This window comes from Mobula birostris, chromosome 1 (assembly GCF_030028105.1).
Source record: "Mobula birostris isolate sMobBir1 chromosome 1, sMobBir1.hap1, whole genome shotgun sequence".
Classification (NCBI taxonomy): domain Eukaryota; kingdom Metazoa; phylum Chordata; class Chondrichthyes; order Myliobatiformes; family Myliobatidae; genus Mobula; species Mobula birostris.
Window position 1 is genome coordinate 105,338,386 of NC_092370.1, and position 16,431 is coordinate 105,354,816.

Consider the following 16,431-nt stretch of genomic DNA (forward strand, 5'->3'; position numbering starts at 1 on the left):
CCAAAAGGATATATTTGCCAAGGAGAGTGCAGAATGAAAATGGACCAAACTTAACTACTGGGACTGTTGAACCAGGAGAAGGTGTATTAAGTAGGCCTCTTGAGTCAGGACATTGTGAAGAAATAACCAAGAAGATTGAATTATCCTTTTAAGTAAACTTTCAACAGGAATTTTGATGACATGCCTGCAAGTGTTTCTGCATCTTGCTCACTACCTTATTTCTGGAACCCGTATATTGAAATAAACCTTTAAATATCAACAAGCTTTGCCCTTTTCTTCAAATTCAATATTGCTTCTCAAGATTGTTCTCATAATTTTGTTAAGTTAGTTTTATAGGTTTAACTGATAAAGATGCCAATTTGTACTTTGTGTAGTAGTGATTAAATTGAGATCTTGGTGCTAATCTGAACTGCTGATGAAGTTTGCAGTTTTAACATAACTCTAAGTATGTGATTTGATTGTAGACCAACCCCAAAATTCTACATATCCTAAGAAATCAGTACAATCTTTCTCTCAGGTCTTTTAAAGCTTGTACTGTGCCAAACCTGTTTTGTCTTAACGTGAAAGTTCACGTGTTTTGTAATTAAAATCTCAAGTGTTGGATTTGCTCATCATTTATGAATAGCGATCGACTCTCTAGTCATCTAAAAACTGTGTTGAAAACCCTTGATCTATTTGAAGAATGGATTTGTACTTTACAGCAAAGCAATAATTGAAAGAATCACAAGTGGAAGAAAATTTCAATCAAGAAGTAATGTTTTCATGCAGAAAAGGCTAAAGACTTTTCCAGCTGTTTTGATATTCCAGAGAATAAATTTCTAGTACAAGAACGTGAATTTCAACACTTGGATTCTGAGAGAAGATAATGTACAACATCATATTTAAAGATTAGAAGATGAAAGAATCTTCGGAAGTTCTAATGATAAAATAAGCAGACTAAGATGTTGGCGAAGAAAAGAATAGAACAGAGAGCTAGGTGTTTGTATTTTGATTCCCTCATCTTCGTACTGAATGGAAATTTCTAGGCTGGGAATAGACTTTCAAATTGTAGTACTGCTGAATCCTACTTAAATTTGTGCTGAGAGTAAACGGGTTCTTGACGGAATCTTTAGAGTTGGGATTCATTCTTTTAAGGATAAATAGCAAGGCCAAGAATGTTCTTCTTTGAATGACTTAGTTGAATTTTTTTCAACGTGATGGAATTGATGCTTTTGGATACTTCTAAGGCATCAGTAGATTGATTCCTAATTCTCCAGCTGATTGAAAGTTATGAGGGAGAGAGAGAGAGAGCGCGAGCATAAGTGGGATATGCTGAGGTTGCAGTCAGATCAACTTATTGAATCATAATGAGGGGTCTGTGCTGTTTACTCCCTTTCTCCTGCTCCAAATGTGTATGTTCATTTAAATCATCAAAAGAACAAATTGAAAGAAACCACTTCCGTTCTTTGAACAGAGCAAGCCATTGTAATTCTACCATTCTTTGCTAATGAAACTGTCATGAACATGGAGAGCAAATAATCCAATGAAAGATTTATCTTCAATAGAAAAAAAAAATCAGCAGCAAAAGGATGGATATTTCTTGAAGGCAAGTGAGGAAGGTTTTATTTTGAAGAGTAGGGGAGAGTAACTGAACACATTGTACTGGACCAAATGTCAGAACTATTTACATTGTAGATGACCAGGACAAATCTGGATTGAATCTGGGACCATTGGTTCTCATAACCAAATCACTTCATCCAGGAGCTTTGTTCCTTGCCTCTTATGAATTCTACATTAATTTTTTCTTTTGCAACAGGCAAATACTAACAGCTTCTACGCGCATGATATTAAGGTAACTTTGTTTGAAGTGTGTGGTGTTTTGAATCAATTAGATAATTATGTGTATGTGAAAATCAAAAAAAATTCAGATGCTCTAAATCTGGAATAAAAATGAAAATATTGCTAATACTCTAAGTCTAGCAAGAATCTGTGCAGAGTAAAACTAAATTAATGTTTTTTATCGGAAGATCTTGCTGAGTATTTCTAATATTTTCTTTTTTATATTAAATTTTTGCTGATTGCTTATAGTGAATGTGGTATTTTTAAAACCTCAGCTACTGTAGAACAAATCAGTAGTTTGTGATCATTAGACCATTAATGAAATTTAACTTTTGCACATATTTTGGTTGCAGTATTTCATGCAAAGTAACTGTACATCATATGAACCCATGTTGAATATCAGCTATGAATGAAAACCAAAGAACTGTTGATGCTGGAAATCTGACATGGTAACATAAAATGCTGTAAACATTTAATGTTACACACATCAGTGGAAGGAGAATCAGTTTGTCATTTTAGTTAAAGACTGCATCAAGTATTGTTTCTAGTACTTGAGAATCATAGAACAATATATTACAGATACAGGCCTCTTGGCCCAATAAATCCATGCTGACCACAATGCCCACCCAGCAAGGGCTAATTTTCCAAGCTCTGCCCATATCCATCTAAGACCAGCCCCACCATGTACCTATCCAAGTACTATTGCACCTGCCTCAAGCACTTCCTCTAGCTTGTTCATATACTCACCACTCTGTGTGGAAAATGTTGTCCCTTAAATCATTCCTCTCTCACTCTAAATCTGTGCCCCAGGTTTTACCTAATCCAAATGTCCAACTTTTTTTGTATGTCCCCATTCTTAGTTGGCTAGTGGCACACATCCAGTTTGTTTTTGTCTTGAAATCAACTTTTTTTTTTGTGTTATCAGGTATTTTTGGGAGAGATATTTTATCTTCTGCAGTTCTGAAGTAAAATTGTTCCTGCCTAATTTTAAATGCTGAGAAAGAGTTGCAAGGCATCTGTTTCCAGGATCATGAAGCGGCTTGAAAACAGCCAGGCTGACATGGGATTGTTGTATAGAAATGATGAAAAGACATTAACCATAAATTTGTTGCTTATGGAAGATGGTAAAGCAAAAATATTATCTACTGCTGATTCCAAGCTGACAACCAACACTTAAATAGAAGCAAAATTTTTGCAAATTTTGGATACTGATTTGGCTAATCTAATTTCCATTTCTTGCTGATAACTGGAATCCATTTGGGTCTCATTTGAAATTCTTTGCCAGCATGTCAGTCTAGATTGCACTTTTTATTTTTGAGGATTTTTCGGAACAGATGGAAGTGAGTTTTCTTTCTTTACATTGGATTGTTGCCCTTAACACTTCCTACTCTCAAGATAGTGCTAATATTGATTAGTGTGGTAAACAGCCTAACATAAATGACATTTGGAAGCTGCCACCACATGTTCACCCTTCTTTGTGTATACAGTTTGGTAGTCTGTAATTGAATAATGAGATTGGGTAATATAAGCTGATTTTACAGGCTGGTTAGTTGGGAGAGGAATTAGGAAGCAAAAGCTACAGATCCTTAATTGACCCAGACAGTCAACACTTGGTATTTGTGATTAAGTGGCTTAGGATGTTTATCATATATTTAGCAGGACATGCTAACTACAACTCTTTATTTTCATTTGAATATTCTACAATCTTTTTGAATCAGCAAAATAGTAGACCCGGGAGACAATGACTAAAGCCATTTAAAGTGGAGGTGAGAATAACAAGTATTATAGCAGCTTATTCCATCAGTATGGTCCTGAAGCAGAAGAACAAATGATTGAGAATGGGGAGGATGATAGAAGGTTGGAGCAAAAACCTAACATAAATGACATTTGGAAGCTGCAGAATCTGGTAGGAACTCATGAATTTAAAGCTGAGAGCATCAAATATGCGTGATAAACAAGAGACAATGCAGAAAAGATTTTGCTCGAGATTGTTAAGCAGAGTAAAGCACTGGCAGTCTTTATCACAAAAACATCAAATTTTGGAAAAAAATAAAACAGACTAAAAACATTGTTATGCAGTCTTTTGACTTGTTGTTGCAAAACATTTCTGTCAGTTCACTGATCACTGACATATGATTTTTGTCTTGTGGCAGCAGTTTCAAGAACTTCGTTCACTCTTTCTACTGCACATTCCTCATTGAGGACAGGTGTGTGTTTCCTCGACTTCCCCTTCCTGAAGTCCAGTAGTATTGTTGTGACACCACTCAACCAGCCAGTCTTTCACATTCCTACGCTGCCTCGTCACCTGAGATTCTGCTGACAATAGTTGTGTCATAGGCAAATTTATATGTGGTGTTTGCATAGTGACTATGCACACAGTCATGGCTGTAGAGAGAGTAGAGCAGCAGGTAAGCACACGTCCTTGAGGTGTACCTGCGTTGTTAGTCAGGTTGGAGAAGATGTTAGTTTCAATCTGTGTGGTCTCCCGAAGGAAGTCATTTGCAGAGGGAGGTACAAATGCCCAGGTTTTGAAGCTGATGGAAGTACAGTAGTAATGATGGTGTTGAGTACTGAGATAGAATCAATAAGCAGCAGCCTGACATTAGGTATTGCTGTTTTTCCAGGTCGTCCAAAGCCAAGTGGAGAGCCAGTAAGATTGCATCCGACATAGGCCTGTTGTGGCATAGGGCAAATTGCAGTGGATCCAGGTTTTTGGGAAGGAGTTGATTCTAGCCATGATAAACTCTCAGAGCACTTCACAATAGATGTGAGTGCATCTGCATGATAATTGTTGAGGCAGCTTGCCCTGCTCTTGGGCACTGGTATGATTGATTATGGTAGTAATGACTCTTAATCGTTCAGGTGTTTATTTCCTGAAGTAGAGAATTAAGTGGCAGCACAGTAACTTAGCGGTTAGTTCCATTTGTAAGATTGGGGTTCAGTTCCTGCCGCTGCTTGTAAGGAGTTGGTACATTCTGCCCGTGACTGCATGGATTTCCTCTCGGTGCTCCAGTTTCCTCCCATATTACAAAGACTTATCGTAAGACCATAGATATAGGAACAGAATTAGGCCATTTGGCCCATCATGTCTGCTTCGCCATTTCATCATGGCTGATCCATTTTTCCTCTCAGCACCAATCTCCTGCCTTCCCTCCTGTATCCCTTCATGCCCTGACCAATCAAGAATCTACTTACTCTGCCTTAAATATACATAAAGACTTGACCTCCACAGCTACATATGGGAATGAATTCCACAGATTCACAACTCTGTGGCTAAAGAAATTCTTTATCTCCATTCTAAAAGGACACCCCTCTATTCTGAGGCTGTCTCCTCTGAACCATAGGAAACATCCTCTCCACATCCACTCTGTTAAGGCCTTTCACCATTTGATAGGTTTCAATGAGGTCACCCATCATTCTTCTGAATCCAAGTGAATGCAGGCCCTGAGCCATCAGATGTTCTCCATATGACAAGCCATTCAATCCTGGAATCATTTTTGTGAACTTCCTTTGATAGTGAACTGTGGACAATGTTGGTGCTGGAAACATGGCAGCAATTACAGCACAGCACAATCCTAGCCGATTCGATGCAAGATAATACATTTCACTGTACATTTCATTGTACACGTGACAAAGCTAATCTTTACCTTTTTCTAATCTTTAATACTGTTAATTATTTAGTCCATGTTGATAACTGCTTAGAAATTCTGGCACACCCCAGCCATATAGAAACATCAAATTCATTTTTCTTGGGGAGGAGAGTGGCGTATTTTTGCATTTGAAAATGTGTTTCCCAATCCTTCCTGACCTGGCTTGTGGGTGGAGGGCATTGTATTTGAGAGGCAGTGGGCAGCTGGTGAAAGCCAGGAGACATCCCACTTTCTAATCTGCAGATAGTGGAGGTTGGGAAGAGAGAATTGAGGACTGGCAGCCCACATTGGGCATGTGTGTAAGCTCAGATTGGTAAAATCAGGAAACAGATGAAAGTTGAGAGTTCAGTGAATTCCAGAGCACGGCAGGTTGAATTCTGAGGATGTAGCTGTACATTTTCCATGTTCCTGTCTGAGTCTCTGGAATGTCCCTAATTCATCTGTCTCTACAACCACTCCTGGCAGTGTGTGCCATGCCCCCTTCTGTGTGTGTGTGTGTGTGTGTGTGTGTGTGTGTGTCTCTGCTCCCCAGCCTAATCTTTCCAATTATTATTAAATTATGCCCTCTCATATTACCCATCCCCACTCTGGGGGCTGGGAGGTGTTGGCTCACTGCTCCATTTATGCCTCTGTCAATCAACTCTAGCTATAAGAGGTGTCAGATGCAAGAAGTTGTTCAAAGTACATTTTGTTATCAAAGTATACTGTACACAACCTCAAGATTCCTCTCTTTACAGACAGCCACAAAGCAAATAAACCAAATAGAACCAATTTTTTAAAAAAAAACTGGGTGTGCAGAAGAAACAAAATATTGTGCAAACAATAAAAAGTAAACAAATAACATTAGAACTAAGTTCACAGCCACAAAATTAGTCATCACTGCAGCCAGGAATCTGTTAGTGTCAGGCCACAGCCTTAATTCAGCTTAAACATTGCCGAGCAACGAGCTGAATACTGGCCCCAGCACCCTGTCCTCTTCTCTCTGGCCTGGCGCTTAATCTGGTCAAACATGGTTCAATCCTGCTCTGACCCAGGGCCTGCCACTTGGATATGCTCTCGGGCCCGGGCTCTGCTGCCTCACCTTGGATCTCCTGCTTTGAATTGGCTCCAAGTCTGGTCCAACAATGGTTCATTTTTTGCTGTCTGGCCTGGGCCCTACCACCTCAATTTGGCCCGTACGTGCTATGCCGCAGCTATCGTGCACCTTGGAGACTTAAGTTCGCACCATAAAAATGACAGGTCATACAGGTAGTTCAAAAGCTCAACTCTGAAAAAGGAAGGTCTTGATTGTATGCTCATTCTTCAAAACAAATATTGACCTCTTGGCCAAATTGAACAGTTCTCAATATAGTGATATATTAACAATTGAGTTTTATTAATTTTGGGATGTTTCAGAATTTTATGGACTTCAGACTAAGTAATAATTGGCTGCTATGCATATTTCTTTCACAGGAGCATGACGTTGAAACACCATTTGGTATTATTCGCGTTGCAGTGCGTGGTGCATCTAAAGGAATTAGGCCAGTCTTACTCACTCTTCATGACATTGGGATGAATCGTAAGTAGTGTAAGCAGTGTCTACCCATCCAGGTAGTTCTTCCAGTCTTTCAAAAATTTAGCAGTTGCAGGTGAAAACTGTAACAAGCTTTTTGCCAAATTGGGATTGGTCTTATTCTAAGATTTGGATGAACCAATTTTAATTGTACCTATCCAAACATGAATTTCTTGGTGTAGATACTTTTCAGTAGGTTGTATAAAATTTTTGATATATTAGAAATATGGGATTTTGTTCTGCGTGATATATTTCAGAGCTGTCCACTGTGATATTATGGGAACTTGTAGGTCACATTTCAGAGTTTGCGAATCCCTGTTAAGAATGAAAGTTTTGAATATATATCATGTTTGAGCTGTGTCTCAAACTTTACAGAATTCAAGTTCTTTGTGATAAATTGTATCTGTATCTAAAGTCCAAATTACCTAAGGATGAAAAGTCAAAAAGTTTAAACTGTACAATCTTGCTATTAGTTTTCCCACAAGAAACCTAGAAAATTACGGGATAGAAACTGGTTCTTTGGCCCAACATATCCATAGTGACCATGATCCAAATTTAATTTCATTTACCTGCACATGGTGCATATCCCTGTCTGTTTATTTGTCTTTGTAAATGCCTCTAAACATTGCTATTGCATCTGATTCTACCACCCCTCTTAGCAGTGTTCCAGGCAGGCTCTTGTTTCTTTTTTTTAAAAAAAAACACAAAAATCGTGCCTCTCAAATCTCCTTAAACTCTCTCTCTCTTACTTTAAACTTCCAGTTTTTCTGGTATTCGACAATTCCATCCTGGGGAAAAAGATTATCTACACAATACGTGTCTCATAATTCTATTCACTTCTATCAAGTTGCCCCTTTAGCTTCTAACACTTGAGAAAACAACAAAAGATTGTGCAGCACCGTATCCAGTTAACATCCTAGTGCAAATAAGATCCTACCAGTGACCTTTTGGGAACATTAATAGGTACAGATCTACAGTCAGAAAAATTACTTTCTACCTCTTCCCTCTGTCTTCAATTGCCAAGGCAAATTTGAATTAGAGTTTGATTCCATGTGACTTAATCTTTAGTCCATGTAGACAACATTTACAGTCCAGACTTTGTTATACACCACTTCAGAAAGTACAGGGCTTTCCCTGAGCAAAACCATGCTGATTGCATCTAATAAGTCAGAGTTTTCCAAATGCAAATAAATCCTGCCCCTAAGAATCTTAATGGTAGCCCTCCCACTATCAGGCTCACCAGCTTATATTTCCTGGTTTGTTCTTGTAGCCAGTGTTCTTAACTGAACAACATTGGCTATTCTCCAGTCTTCTGGGATATCGCCTGCAGCTAAAGCCCCAGCAACCCTTTGCTTCCCTCAGTATCCTGGGATAAATCCCATCTGAACCGAGGGTCTTGTCCACATTTAATGTTTTGCAAGATGCCCTACTCCTGTTCCTTAATGTTGGCATTGCCTTTAAAATAACAGCATACCCCTCACTAATTCTGCCACTATTGATTTTCTTGGTGAATGAAGATGTGAAGAAATGGGGAATTAAGTCAACATCTGATTGGTGCATGGGGTTTCTAATATCGTAGAAGACTGGTTGTAAAACCAGATGCCAATCCTTGCAGGTCAATCCAGAGTGCCAGCAGATTGAAGATGGGATAGCTGCTGCTGGTATAGTTGTGCATTGTATAGACTGACTTTCAAAGCTAATCATTAAATGTTTAGTGTTTATCTGGCATTAAGGTTTCTGAAGCAGCTTATGTGTTTTTTATGAACTGACAACAAATAGTTGGCTGGGTTACTATTTCAAATAGGAGTAAATGGGTCACATTAAGATCAATCTAATAGTTTTATTAGCACTAATCTGTGATTTAATCTGTAATCTTAAACAGATGCTCCTCTTACATCCCACATTTGTGGCTTTTCAGTTAACTGTTTAAGTTTTGATTTGATGCTGAATTTGGAGCTGCAAATGAAACAGGATTTAAGACTCATTCGGTGTAGAATAATAGAAAGGAGAGGTCATAGAGTTACAAAGAATGGAAATAGTCTTTTTGCCCTAATTTGTCTGTACTTGCCTGAGCTAGTCCTGTTAGCCTACATTTGGCCCATATCCCTCTCCTTTCCTACCCATGTACCTATCTAACTTAAACTTTTCAGATGTCCTCAGCTCTACCACTTTTTTGTGACAGCAGATTCCACATACACACCACTCTTAAGTGGAAGAAGATTTTCCTCAGTTCCTATAAAGTCTTTCACCCCTCATCTTAAAGGAAAGCCGTTTAAAATTTAGACTCCCCTACCCTGGCCGTTCATCTTACCTATGCCCCTCATTAATTTGTGTCTAATTAGGGTCATCTCTGTCTCCTAAGATCTTGGGAGGAAGAGAAAAATATAACCTGTCTAATCTGCCTTTATAATTCAAACCCTCCAGTACTAGTAACATCCTGGTGAATATTTTCTGCACCCTTTCCAGCTTGATGATTTCCTATAGCTAGGTGACCAGACAGCACACAATACTCCTAATGTAGTTTCATTGCCTTGGACAGTTGCAACATAACGCCCCATCTGATCCATGTGCAGAACAGTTATTATCCTACAGCCATCAGGTTCCTGAAACAGTGTGGATAACTCATTCACCACAACTTAGAACTGATTCTACAATCTACTATCTCTTTAAAGGACTCATTACAACTCGTGTTCTCAGTATTATTTTTATTTGCAGTTTGTTGTCTTTTGCACATTGGTTGTTTGCCAGTCTCTGTTGAATATATTTTTGTAGAATTGCATTTCCTTTTCCTGTAAATGCCTGCAAGAAAATGATTGGCAAGTCCACAGAACACCTTTACCACTCTGTCTACTTGTGTTGCACCTCTTGGGGAAATAGGTGCTTATATCCTTCGATCTCTCTGTACAACACTGTGCAGAGCCCTGGATTCTCTGTACCAATTTTGCTCCAGTTTAATTTCCCAAGCTGCAAAACTCCATTTGCTATTTCTTGACCCATTTTCCCAGTTCTTGGTTCTTGATCCTCCAAAATATTCTGCATGGAATTTAAACTGGAGGTGGTGGAGGGTAGGCTTAAGGAGATTTTTGAAGAGTTGACCTAACTGCCTGATTTAATTTTAGATAACCTTATTCCTGGTCTACAACACTACCAGTTTTAGTGTTGTCTGCATACATGCCAATCATAGCAACCACATTTTCATCCAAATTGATAATATAGATGGCAAACAACTATGGACCGAGCAACTGTTCAAAAGATGTTGTCCTAGGAGCATGTAATGAATGTGTTCCAGAACATCAAAAGCACATGTCCATCTCTGATGCTGCAGGGCATTGTATAAGGAATCATGTGAGAATTGCATCAGAGCTACAAGCCTAATATGTGCTTGGTTAAATATTCAGAGTGTATGGAAAGATGCAAATGGTCTTATTTTAGTTCCTGTGGTGTGTGGAGAGGGTGAATGGAAAAAGGTTTAATGCTGAAAACAGAGGATTGTTTAAAATTTCTTGGCTTTGTTGTTTAATAGCTATAGTGAAGTGGAAAGTTAACTGTATAATTTGGAAAGTTCTTGAGCTTTATGAAGTTTGATGAAAGTAGCCCTCTTGTTTTTACCTTTGTTAATTTGTTCTCAATTTGCCTTGCATTTAGGAAAATTTCAGGTACAAGTATTTTGAGGGTTGTTTCCAAATGGGAAGTCATTTGTGGCTTTCTACCCAAATTTTGTGGGTAGACACTAAATAATGTTCACTAGCAATTGGTCTTTGTAAAATTAACTGCATTATCTGAACCACCTTATGTAGCCATTGAAATATGTTCTTTTTACAGATAAATCATGTTTTGACACTCTTTTCAACTCCGAGGACATGCAGGAAATAATACTACATTTTGCAATTTACCATATTGACTTACCGGGCCAGCATGAAGGAGCTTCATCTTTTCCAGCTGGGTAAGGATGACTACTTGTGTAATATAAATAATGATTGGTTTATGAATTTGTTACTGTTGGTGCTATGCAGCACAGAGCACATACATTGACCAGGCACAGCCATGATCACAGAACTGGCAGGCTTTTCCATAGGTAAGAGAATATCCTAGAAGGGTTGTCCAGTTCAGTCATATAGGTACAAAAGAGGGGCAAGCATTAATAGTGTAGGTCTCCCAATAATCAGCCAGAGTTAGAGAGACCAATATAAGAAAATTTCAGAAAGGTTAAGATCAATACAATTATAGTAGGGGGGATTTTAATATTCCCAATATTGAACAGCGATTTCCTTAGTACAAGAATTTGAATGCTTCCACAAGGGATTCTTTAAGTCAATTTGTAGGTATCCAGCTGGAGATAGAGCTGGAGACTTGTTAGTAAATGAAACTAGCCAGGTGGAAGAAGTGTTGATGGGCGAACACATTGAGAATGCAAGTTCCAAAGTGGTTACAGATAAAGATGATCCTCAAGTTAAGATTCTAGATCATTGAAAGGCCAACTTCAATCGTATAAAAGTAGCAAAAGTAGGTTGGGATCAGATGTATCTGGATAAAACAATATCTGACAAATGGGGTTCTTAAAGTCAGTAAGAGTTTAAGGCCAATGTGTTCCGGTAAGGGTGAAAGGCAAAGGTATTGCGATGGAGGAAGCAATGATAATAAAAGATAGTGAAAGTTTGATTCAGAGGGGGTTGACTGAAGTCCTTGAGGAACATAAGAGAGTGTTGGATAATCAAGAAAATAGAAGGCAAAAATGGGCTATGAAAATTTAAGATTTTTATGATTTAAAGAGACATTCTATTTGGAGCGAAAGAGTAGCAGTGAAGGAATAGATTGCCTTAGTAATCAAGTGAGTTATCTATCTATGAAATCAGGATCTGTGGGTGAAGGCCTAAGTGAATATGTATTGCTTGTGTTCACCAAGGAGAAGACATGAGAGATAATGACTTGATGGGAGGTATAAGTTGATTGTGTGGTATTGGAATGTCTACGTGTAGGTAAATCCCCAGAGCTGGATGAGATCTTTTGCAGGAAACATGGGAGAAGAATGGATCCCTGACAGAGATCTTTCCACCTTTGTTATCCACAGGTGAGGAACCAAAAGAGTGGAAGGTAGCATATTTTTTTCCTCCTTTATGAAGGGCAGCAGGGATAAGCCAGTTTCCTGCACACCAGTGACTCTTGCAGCAGTGTTCGGCAAATTAATGGAGAAATTCTGAAGCATACAATTTAGTATATTTGGAAAGGTAGAGGCTGCTTAGGAATAGCCAGTATGTCTTAATTTGTGTTTTTTTTTTTTTTTTGAGGAGTTAACTAAAGAGACTGAAGGCTGAACAATAAATGTTGTCTATATGGTCTTTGATAGGCATTTGACAGTGTCCTGTTTGGTAGAATAGTCCAGAAAGTTCAGTCACATGATATCCAACATGAGCTGGCTAACTGGATTGAAAATGTGGCTTGGTGTTTAGGGGCCACAGGATAATGGAGGTGAGCTTTACTGATGACCAGTCTACCCAGTGATGTTATGCAAGAATGGGAGATGGGACCTTGGATCTTGTCCCTAAGTATGACCAGCTTGGATATAAATGTTTCAAAAGTTTCAAGGTTTCAAAGGTACATTTAATGTCAGAGAAATGTATACAATATCCATCCTGAAATGCTTTTTCTTCATAACCATCCACAAAAACAGAGGAGTGCCCCCAAAGAATTAATGACAGTTAAATGTTAGAACCCCAAAGTCTCTCCTCCCTCCCACATGTAAACAGCAAGCAACAATCCCCCCCTCCCTCCACGGGCAAAACTATCAGCACCCACCACTTGAGTATTCAAGCGTGAGCAAGGCAACAGCAAAGACATAGGTTTGCAGTACTCCAAAGACTACATTGTTCACCCGGCATTCGACATACCACAGGCTCTCCCCCTTCCTAATAAGGGAGAAAGAGGTGTTTCCATTTGTGGGAGGTACAATTAGTAAACTTCTGAATGACATGACAATAGGTGGATTTCAGCATAGTCAAGAACACTTTCCAAGGCTACAGCAGGATATGATCCACCGGAATATTGGGAGGAGCCCTGGAAAATGAGGTTTAATCCTGAGAAGTGCAAGGCCTCCAAGCAGTAACCAGGATATGCAGTACAAATTATAACGAGACATAGCAAAGGCAGTTAAAAAGGGCAATGTTATAGTCATGGGGGATTTCAATATGCAGCTAGATTGGGGTAATGAGCTTGGTGCTGGATCCCAAGGGAAGGAATTTGAAGAATGCCTACTAAATGCAGGGCTGAATTAACCTAGTAGCAAAAGTAGCAAATGCTACGGGCCCCTTGCAAGCTGTAGTCTGGTGAAATCGGCATCTCACGATGATCTGGCAACACCGTTGTTTTCATATTGGGGGAGCTGCATGCTGCATAGTATGTGTGTGCAGGCGTATGTTGGCTCCTTGCTGTGTTGTGGTGACCTTTGCTATCTCCCAAGCTCCTAAGCCGCTGGAAAGTGTGCCGCTGACTTTGACTGTGTGCTATGATTTGCTGTCTGGACCAGCTGAAAGATTTATGAAGTTTTTGGATATGGAAGGTCATAGTGCTGAACAGCTCGCTCAAATTTTACTTGACTTTTTAAAGGAAAATGACATTGATATAAAAGATTGCCGTGATCAAAGTTGTGACAATGCCAGCAACATGAGTGGCAAGTATAGTGGCTTACAAGCACGAATTAAAGAGCTGAATGAGTTTGCGGATTATGTTCCATGTTTTGCACATTTACTAAATTTGGTTGGAAAATGTGCTGCTGAATGTTGTCGAGAAGCATTAATTTTCTTTCAATTTGTAGAAAGCCTGTATACATTTTTTTTTCTGCTTCTACTTATCGATGGGATCTCCTTTCTGCTGCATTATCTGATGGTGGTGCTCATTTGCCCATTATGAAAAGAGTGTCAGGTACCAGGTGGTCAGCTCGTGCAGATGCAACAAAAGCACTTTTACACAGCTTTTTGGCAATAAAGCAAGTCTTGGATGACATTTCAAATAACAATGATCAGAAGGCAGATTGTCAACAACGGGCTCGTGGACTAGTTTCAACCATGACAAAGTTGGAAACAGGAATAATGGTCATATTGTGGGATCAAGTATTAGTGTTTTCAAATGACCAGTGCTGCTTATAATCTTCTGGCCAAGACTTGAACACAGCTTGTGCACTCTATGATCCCTTGCATGGATATATTCAAGCTGTGCGGTCTACTTTTTCAGACATTGAGCAGAAAGCCAAGAATCTGACTAAGTGTGAAGATTATCAACAGCAAACTCGAAGAAAGCACAAGCAAAATCGCGCGTATGATGGTTTCAGTGGTTCCAGCACTCTTGATCCACTTGTTGAATCTTAAATGCCTTCTCAGAAGTTTAAAAGCCGGACATTTCTTGCCACTATTGACAGCTTGCTTTCTGCCCTGTCAAAAAGGCAGAAAGCTTATCTAAAGGTAAATGGTGTTTTTGGATTCCTTCATCAGTTACAGTCATTTACACCTGAAAAGATCGTAAAGGAGGTCATCAAATCTTATTAATTCATATCTGGAAGATCTGGAAGAATGTCTTGATGGAGAATTTGTGCAGTTTACTGACCTGTTGAAAACTGATCTTGTTTCTCATATTGGTGCCAAACAAGACCTTGTAGAGTTACAGTTGTACCTTCTGATAACTGACAATTCTTTGGAGTCATGTTTTCCAAATGTAGAAAATGCTTTGTGCATCTATTTGTCACTCATGGTTACCAACTGCAGTGGAAAACACTCATTTTCAAAACTGAAAAGGATTAAAAATGACCTAAGGAGCACCATGGGTCAAAACAGATTGAACAATCTCACTCTAATGAGCATTGAACATGAACTTCTGCGTGAAATAGACATTTCCAGTATCATCAACAAATTTGCTCATGCTAAATCTAGAAAATGTAACTTTTAAATTGTAGTTTTGTTACTTTTGACATTTGAAATTGATACCTACATGTAAGCAATACTATTATTGAAGTGTCAGACATTTGTCGTATTATCTGCCTGTATAGCAAATGAAAAAATTGAATTACTTTACTATGCAAATAAATAATTTATGTTTTAATACTTAACATACATTTTTTAAATTTAGGGCCCCTTTATAACATATGCTACAGGCCCCACACTAGCTTAATCCGGCCCTGACTAAATGTTTGTTTTTTTTTTAAATAAAGAGTAGCCAGTGGAGGTGTAGATGTTGTTTACTTGAGTTTTCAGAAGGCTTTTGCTCAGGTGCCATACAGGAGGTTACTGAACAAGATGAGAGCACATTTTTAAAAAAATTTAGAGCTATAACATGCTAACAGGCCCTTCTGGCCCAATGAACCCTTGCTGCCTAATTACACACATGACCAATTAAGTATATGCACCTGGAGGAAACTCCTGCATTCACTGGGAGACCGTGTAACCTCCTTACAGGGAATGGCTGGAATCTGCAGTGGATGTGGAGAGAATGTTTCTAATTGGGAGAGTTTCGGACACAAGGACACAGCCTCAAAATAGAAAGATGTCCTTTTAGAACAGATGAGGAATTTCTTTTGTGAGGGAGTTAATTTGTGGAACTCATTATCACAGATGGCTGTGGAGACCACGTCATTGGGTATATTTAAAGTGGAGCTTGATAGTGTTGTTCATTATTGAGAGATAGTGTAGAACACACCAGGATGCCAACATGCAGGATATTCAACTGAACTTTATTGCCAATCCTGCTTGTACAGGATGTGAACTCTTTCCTTGTGGGAGTGCCTAACCCACTGGCATAGGAATAACACTATTAACTACTGCTGCAAATAGGTTCTTGATTGGTAAGCAGAGAAGACAGGACAATAGGATTGAGGAAGGAATATAAATCCATCATGATTGATGAAACAGACTTGATGGGCCAAATGGCCTAATTCTGATATTAATATCTTAGCCTTGTGGAGGTGATGCATTGTGGGACGTAAAATAGAGGTAGCATATGTGTCCCAAGTCATTTTGTATTAATAGATACTGATGAACAAAGACCTTGGGGTTGAAATTCCCTAAGTGCACAATATGGGTGAATAGTATGATGAAGAAGGCATGAGGTTACCTGCCCGCATAGGTTGGAGCACCAAACTTAAGTGGGTCATTTATTGCAACTTTACAAAAAAAAACTTAAGTCCAAACTTGGCATACAGGTTTCCCCGCTATCCGAAGGTAGAGCGTTCCTATGAAATGGTTCTTAAGCCGGAATGTGGTAAAGTGAATAAGCAATTACCATTTATTAATATAGGAAAAATTTTTGATCATTCCCAGACCCAAAAAATAACCTACAAAATCATGCCAAATAACACATAAAACGTAAAATAACAGTAACATATAGTAAAAGCAGGAATACTATGATAAATACACAGCCTATATAAAGTAG

General features: G+C 38.8%; 1 protein-coding gene across 3 annotated transcripts in view; it reads left to right on the forward strand.

Moving 5' to 3' along the window:
- LOC140198661 (protein NDRG1-like) overlaps positions 1–16,431 on the forward strand; it is a 65,306-nt gene that overhangs the window by 17,873 nt on the left and 31,002 nt on the right. For 2 of the 3 annotated variants that reach the window (XM_072259681.1, XM_072259689.1), the window contains exons 3-5: positions 1,796–1,831; positions 6,921–7,026; positions 10,843–10,963. In XM_072259681.1, the coding sequence (XP_072115782.1) occupies positions 1,796–1,831; positions 6,921–7,026; positions 10,843–10,963 (263 nt within the window). The remainder of the gene's footprint in view (positions 1–1,795; positions 1,832–6,920; positions 7,027–10,842; positions 10,964–16,431) is intronic. The other variant, XM_072259698.1, reaches the window with a different exon arrangement.